This window comes from Nerophis ophidion, linkage group LG21, assembly GCF_033978795.1.
Source record: "Nerophis ophidion isolate RoL-2023_Sa linkage group LG21, RoL_Noph_v1.0, whole genome shotgun sequence".
Classification (NCBI taxonomy): domain Eukaryota; kingdom Metazoa; phylum Chordata; class Actinopteri; order Syngnathiformes; family Syngnathidae; genus Nerophis; species Nerophis ophidion.
In genome coordinates this window covers 42,961,708-42,969,098 of record NC_084631.1, presented here as the reverse complement: position 1 = coordinate 42,969,098, position 7,391 = coordinate 42,961,708, and the positions used below count along the sequence as shown (strand labels likewise).

The window sequence follows — 7,391 nt, the reverse complement described above, 5'->3', positions numbered from 1 at the left end:
ACTTACACATGTGTGATGGTATGGGGGTGTATTAGTGAACAAGACATGGGTAACTTACACATGTGTGATGGTATGTGGGTGTATTAGTGAACAAGACATGGGTAACTTACACATGTGTGATGGTATGGGGGTGTATTAGTGAACAAGACATGACTAACTTACACATGTGTGATGGTATGGGGGTGTATTAGTGAACAAGGCATGGGTAACTTACACATGTGTGATGGTATGGGGGTGTATTAGTGAACAAGACATGACTAACTTACACATGTGTGATGGTATGGGGGTGTATTAGTGAACAAGACATAGGTAACTTACACATGTGTGATGGTATGGGGGGTGTATTAGTGAACAAGACATGGGTAACTTACACATGTGTGATGTATGGGGGTGTATTAGTGAACAAGACATGGGTAACTTACACATGTGTGATGGTATGGGGGTGTATTAGTGAACAAGGCATGGGTAACTTACACATGTGTGATGGTATGGGGGTGTATTAGTGAACAAGACATGGGTAACTTACACATGTGTGATGGTATGGGGGTGTATTAGTGAACAAGGCATGGGTAACTTACACATGTGTGATGGTATGGGGGTGTATTAGTGAACAAGACATGGGTAACTTACACATGTGTGATGGTATGGGGGTGTATTAGTGAACAAGGCATGGGTAACTTTGCCAGACCTGATGTGTGTGTCAAGTTTGGTGATTTTAGAAGCATTTTAAGGGGGTCGAATAACAGCTCAAAGAGGCAAAAATGACATTTTTTAGGAGACTTTGCACAGGGGTTCTTTGAAGGCGCGTAAAATCAAAAACCTGAGAACTTATCAAAACTCTGTTCTATACTTTTAATCAGAAGGGTTCAATCCCTCTCCTGTGCGAGTTTGAAGCCAAAACAACAAACGCACTCAGAGGAGATAATGTTTGAAGAAAGGTGACCGGTTTTTACAAAACTTTTGTTTTGAAGGGGGGATTGCAAACTTCCTGTTGATTTTTGTTGGGGGTTGTCAATCTATGAAATCTAGGTCTAAGCGAGACCTACATAGAGGTTTTTGTTTCATGTCTCTCCGACATTCTTACCGGAAGTTACAAGCAGTTTTGTCTGTGTTTTCTTCCTAGGAGCAGTTTTTTCAGTGTTTTATTCAAAAATAGTGTTAGAGCGCAATTTTGAGTTTTGGGGTTTGTTTTTTTCATTAGATCGCAATATTCGCCAGTCCTTATGTGTGCGCCAAGTTTGGTGACTTTTGAAGCATTTTAAAGGGGTCAAATTACAGCACAAAGAGGCAAAAATTGCATTTTTTTGCGAAAATTTTATTTTGAAGGGGTTTTTGCCAACTTCCTGTAGATTTTTGCTGAACAAAGTGAGTAAATGAAAATTGGGTCTAAGTCAGAACTACATAGGAGTTTTTGTTTCATGTCGCTATGACATTCCTAACAGAAGTTACATGCAGTTTTGTCCGTCATATTTTTTTCCTAGGGGGCGCTAGAGCGCAATTTTCATTTTGGGGGATTGGTTGCTTAATATGTTGGGAAGGTTTGCTATACCGACGTGTGTGTCAAATTTGGTGAGTTTTGAAGCATGTTAAGGGGGTCAAATTACAGCGCGTAGGTGCGGAATAATAATAAAACACAGCAGTTTCAATAGGGTCCTTGGCCCATGGCAAAGGACTCCTGTGGACTCCTTTGCCATGGGCCAAGGACCCTAATAAAACGGACGAAAAACAATAGGTCCTTTTGCAATGGGCCAAGCGGGCCCTAATGACTTATTAATTAATATTACATTTATGGACACCACAACAATGACATGGAACGCCACATTAATGTCAGCCCCTCTACAGTGTAGTCTAATGTAGCACACACACACACACACACACACACACACACACACACACACACACACACACACACACACACACACACACGTGTCTTAGATATCTCCTGATCATGAATAAAAACAGTATCACCTGTCCTCAGCTTGCCTGAGTGTCCAATCGGCCAGAAGCCTCTTGCGTTGTCCGCCTCCACCTTTCTCCTCTTCTGGACGTTGTTGCCCATGTCTGGGCAGACCCCCTAGAGGGAGTCCACTAAGTCCACCATCCCATGTCTTGTCCCCCAATCTGTCCCTGCACCGACATCATCATCGCTGCTGAATCATCCCTGGTATCACTCACATCATGGCTGCCCGGCAAGCGATACTGCTGCTCATCCAGCTGCTGAAGACGCGGCAGAATCCCGACTGTGTGTGTTGTGTGTGTGTGTGTGTGTGTGTGTGTGTGTGCGTGCGTGCGTGCGCCCCTCCCATCCGCCTGCTGGCGCTCCAAAGTGTATGATTCCCAGCTGACGGTGCTGGCAAAAGAGAAGATTTAGAGGCCATAAAAAGTGATTTGAATGAAGCAAAAGAAGGAAGTGATGAATATTGTTATTTATTGTTGGGAAAGACACTCTTCAATAGGAGACAATTGATTGGTCCAACTGTCCCCCTCACAAGGGTCCAGACTCCAGGTGACCTTGTAGGCAAAACCTTCCTTATTGCCTTTCAAGTGTAAGAATAAGCTAGCCACCATAGCATCAGCATAAACAAGATGTTAGCTGTGTGGAAGCTCTCACCTATGTGGACACTCATAATGAAGCAGGGTCCACTTTGACCTCTGTCCTGTCGGCCATATTGTACTCAGAAGCCAGGACACTCTGTTGTTGTCTTTGCAACACTGTCTGTCCACTGTGTGTCCAGTGTGTGTCCACTGTGTGTCCACTGTGTGTCCACTGTGTGTCCACTGTGTGTCCACTGTGTGTCCACTGTCTGTCCACTGTCTGTCCACTGTGTGTCCAATGTGTGTCCACTGTGTGTCCACTGTGTGTCCAATGTGTGTCCAATGTGTGTCCACTGTGTGTCCACTGTGTGTCCACTGTCTGTCCACTGTGTGTCCACTGTGTGTCCAATGTGTGTCCACTGTGTGTCCACTGTGTGTCCAATGTGTGTCCAATGTGTGTCCACTGTGTGTCCAATGTGTGTCCACTGTGTGTCCACTGTGTGTCCAATGTGTGTCCACTGTGTGTCCACTGTGTGTCCAATGTGTGTCCACTGTGTGTCCATTGTGTGTCCACTGTGTGTCCAATGTGTGTCCACTGTGTGTCCAATGTGTGTCCACTGTGTGTCCACTGGGTGTCCAATGTGTGTCCAATGTGTGTCCACTGGGTGTCCAATGTGTGTCCAATGTGTGTCCACTGTGTGTGTCACTGTGTGTCCACTGTGTGTCCACTGGGTGTCCAATGTGTGTCCAATGTGTGTCCACTGGGTGTCCACTGGGTGTCCAATGTGTGTCCAATGTGTGTCCACTGTCTGTCCACTGTGTGTCCACTGTGTGTGTCCACTGTGTCCACTGTCTGTCCACTGTGTCCAATGTGTGTCCACTGGGTGTCCACTGGGTGTCCAATGTGTGTCCACTGTCTGTCCACTGTCTGTCCACTGTGTGTCCACTGTGTGTCCAATGTGTGTCCAATGTGTGTCCACTGTGTGTCCACTGTGTCCACTGTCTGTCCACTGTCTGTCCACTGTGTGTCCAATGTGTGTCCAATGTGTGTCCACTGTGTGTCCACTGTGTGTCCACTGTGTGTCCACTGTCTGTCCACTGTCTGTCCACTGTGTGTCCAATGTGTGTCCACTGTGTGTGCACTGTGTGTCCAATGTGTGTCCAATGTGTGTCCACTGTGTGTCCACTGTGTGTGTCCACTGTGTGTGTCCACTGTGTGTCCAATGTGTGTCCACTGTGTGTCCACTGTGTGTCCACTCTGTGTGTCCACTGTGTGTCCAATGTGTGTCCACTGTGTCATCATTGCTCTCCTACTACTCAACTACTTCATTCACCTGGAAAAATAACTTTGTGTATTGTGAAAAATGTGTAAAAATAACTTAGTGTATAATAAACAAGTGTAAAAATACGTTTGTGTATTGTACAAAAAGTGTAAAAATAAGTTTGTGTATTCTAAAAAGGTGTAAAAATAAGTTTGTGTATTGTACAAAAAGTGTAAAAATAAGTTTGTGTATTCTAAAAAAGTGTAAAAATAAGTTTGTTTTGTAAAAAAAAAAGTGTAAAAATAAGTTTGGGTATTCTAAAAAAGTGTAAAAATAAGTTTGTGTACTGTAAAAAAGTGTAAAAATACGTTTGTGTATTGTACAAAGAGTGTAAAAATAAGTTTGTGTTTTGTAAAAAAAAGTGTAAAAAAAAGTTTGTGTATTGTACGAAAAGTGTAAAAATAAGTTTGTTTTGTAAAAAAAAGTGTAAAAATAAGTTTGTGTATTGTAAAAAAGTGTAAAAATACATTTGTGTATTGTAAAAAAGTGTAAAAATAAGTTTGTGTATTGCACAAAAAGTGTAAAAATAAGTTTGTGTGTTTTGTGAAAAAAGTGTAAAAATAAGTTTGTGTATTGTGGATAAAGTGTAAAAATAAGTTTGTGTATTGTGGATAAAGTGTAAAAATAAGTTTGTGTATTGTACAAAAAGTGTAAAAATAAGTTTGTGTATTCTAAAAAAGTGTAAAAACAAGTTTGTGTTTTGTAAAAAAAAGTATAAAAATAAGTTTGTGTATTGTAAAAAAGTGTAAAAATACGTTTGTGTATTCTAAAAAAGTGTAAAAATAAGTTTGTTTTGTAAAAAAAGTGTAAAAAAACTTTGTGTATTCTAAAAAAGTGTAAAAATAAGTTTGTTCAGTAAAAAAAGTGTAAAAATAACTTTGTGTATTGTAAAAAAGTGTAAAAATATGTTTGTGTATTGTACAAAAAGTGTAAAAATAAGTTTGTGTATTCCAAAAAAGTGTAAAAAATAAGTTTGTTTTGTAAAAAAAGGTGTAAAAATAAGTTTGTGTATTGTAAAAAAGTGTAAAAATAAGTTTGTTTTGTAAAAAAAGTGTAAAAATAAGTTTGTGTATTGTAAAAAAGTGTAAAAATACGTTTGTGTATTGTAAAAAAAAGTGTAAAAATAAGTTTGTGTTTTGTGAAAAAAAGTGTAAAAATAAGTTTGTGTATTGTAAAAAAAAGTGTAAGAATACGTTTGTGTATTGTACAAAAAGTGTAAAAATAAGTTTGTGTATTCTAAAAAAGTGCAAAAATAAGTTTGTGTTTTGTAAAAAAAGTGTAAAAATAAGTTTGTGTTTTGTAAAAAAAAGTGTAAAAATAAGTTTGTGTATTGTACAAAAAGTGTAAAAATAAGTTTGTGTATTCTAAAAAAAGTGTAAAATAAGTTTGTGTACTGTAAAAAAGGTGTAAAAATACGTTTGTGTATTGTACAAAAAGTGTACAAATAAGTTTGTGTATTCCAAAAAAGTGTAAAAATAAGTTTGTGTTTTGTAAAAAAAAAAGTGTAAAAATAAGTTTGTGTACTGTAAAAAAAGTGTAAAAATAAGTTTGTGTACTGTAAAAAAGTGTAAAAATACGTTTGTGTATTGTAAAAAAAAGTGTAGAAATATGTTTGTGTATTGTACAGAAAGTGTAAAAATAAGTTTGGGTTTTGTAGAAAAAGTGTAAAAATATGTTTGTGTATTGTGAAAAAGTGTAAAAATACGTTTGTGTATTGTACAAAAAGTGTAAAAATAAGTTTGTGTTTTGTAAATAAAAGTGTAAAAATAAGTTTGTGTATTGTGAAAAAGTGTAAAAATACGTTTGTGTATTGTACAAAAAGTGTACAAATAAGTTTGTGTATTGTAAAAAAAAGTGTAAAAATAAGTTTGTGTATTGTGAAAAAAAGTGTAAAAATAAGTTTGTGTATTGTAAAAAAGTGTAAAAATACGTTTCTGTATTGTACAAAAAGTGTACAAATAAGTTTGTGTATTCTAAAAAAGTGTAAAAATAAGTTTGTGTTTTGTAAAAAAAAGTGTAAAAATAAGTTTGTGTATTGAACAAAAGTGTAAAAATAAGTTAGCGTGTTGTAAACAAGTGCAAGAGTAAAAGTTAGTGTATAGTAAAGAAAAAGTGTGGAAATAAGTTAGTGTGTTGTAAAGATTAAAGAATAGAGTTGTCAGCAGTGAGGAAGCACAGGAGGGATGTGTGTGCGTGTGTTGTGTAGTAAAAGTGCGTCTGTTGTGTAGTTACACGTCCATGTGTCGTGTAGTTAAACATGCATGTGTTGTGTAGTTACTTGTGCATGTGTTGTGTAGTTACGTGTGCATGTGTTGTGTAGTTACGTGTGCATGTATTGTGTAGTTACGCGTGCATTTGTGTTGTGTAGTTAAAAGTGCATGTTTTGTGTAGTTAAAAGCTGTGTGTTGTGTAGTTAAATGTGCATGTGTTGTGTAGTCACACGTGCATGTGTTGTGTAGTTACACGTGCATGTGTTGTGTAGTTACACGTGCATGTGTTGTGTAGTTAAAAGTGCATGTGTTGTGTAGTTAAAAGTGCATGTGTAGTGAAGTCAAACGCTGTGTGTTGTGTAGATAAAAGTGCATGTGTTGTGTAGTCACACGTGCATGTGTTGTGTAGTTACACGTGCATGTGTGGTGTAGTTAAAAGTGCATTTGTTGTGTAGTTACACGTGCATGTGTTGTGTAGTTAAAAGTGCATGTGTTGTGTAGTTAAATGGGCATGTGTTGTGTAGTTACACGTGCGTGTGTTGTGTAGTTACACGTGCATGTGTTGTGTAGTTACACGTGCATGTGTTGTGTAGTTAAAAGTGCATGTGTTGTGTAGTTAAAAGCTGTGTGTTGTGTAGTTAAATGTGCATGTGATGTGTAGTTAAAAGTGCATGTGTTGTGTAGTTAAACGCTGTGTGTTGTGTAGTTAAAAGTGCATGTGTTGTGTAGTTAAAAGTGCATGTGTTGTGTACTTAAAAGTGCGTGTGTTGTAGAGTTAAACGTGCATGTGTTGTGTAGTTAAAAGTGCATGTGTTGTGTAGTTAAAAGCTGTGTGTTGTGTAGTTAAATGTGCATGTGTTGTGTAGTTAAAAGTGCATGTGTTGTGTAGTTACACATGCATGTGTTGTGTCAAAAGTGCCTGTGTTGTGTAGTTACACGTGCATGTGTTGTGTAGTTAAAAGTGCCTGTGTTGTGTAGTTACACGTGCATGTGTTGTGTAGTTACACGTGCATGTGTTGTGTAGTTAAGTGCATGTGTTGTGTAGTTAAAAGTGCATGTGTTGTGTACTTAAAAGTGCATGTGTTGGGTAGTTAAACGCTGTGTGTTGTGTAGTTAAAAGTGCATGTGTTATGTAGTTAAAAGTGCATGTGTTGTGTAGTTACACATGCATGTGTTGTGTCGTTAAAAGTGCCTGTGTTGTGTAGTTACACGTGCATGTGTTGTGTAGTTAAAAGTGCCTGTGTTGTGTAGTTACACGTGCATGTGTTGTGTAGTTACAAGTGCATGTGTTGTGTAGTTAAAAGTGCATGTGTCGTGTACTTAA

The 7,391-nt window shown here is 37.9% G+C and overlaps 1 protein-coding gene across 4 annotated transcripts in view; it reads right to left on the bottom strand.

Moving 5' to 3' along the window:
• The window catches only part of nhsl3 (NHS like 3), a 61,143-nt gene that overhangs the window by 32,807 nt on the left and 20,945 nt on the right, over positions 1-7,391 (bottom strand). Inside the window, exon 1 of one of the 4 annotated variants that reach the window (XM_061882659.1) lies at positions 1,969-2,249. The exons of the other annotated variants lie outside the window; for them this stretch is intronic. Coding sequence (XP_061738643.1) covers positions 1,969-2,059 — 91 coding nt within the window. The 5' untranslated portion in view covers positions 2,060-2,249. Of the gene's footprint in view, positions 1-1,968; positions 2,250-7,391 lie in introns of those variants that run through there. 4 annotated transcript variants of the gene reach the window in all.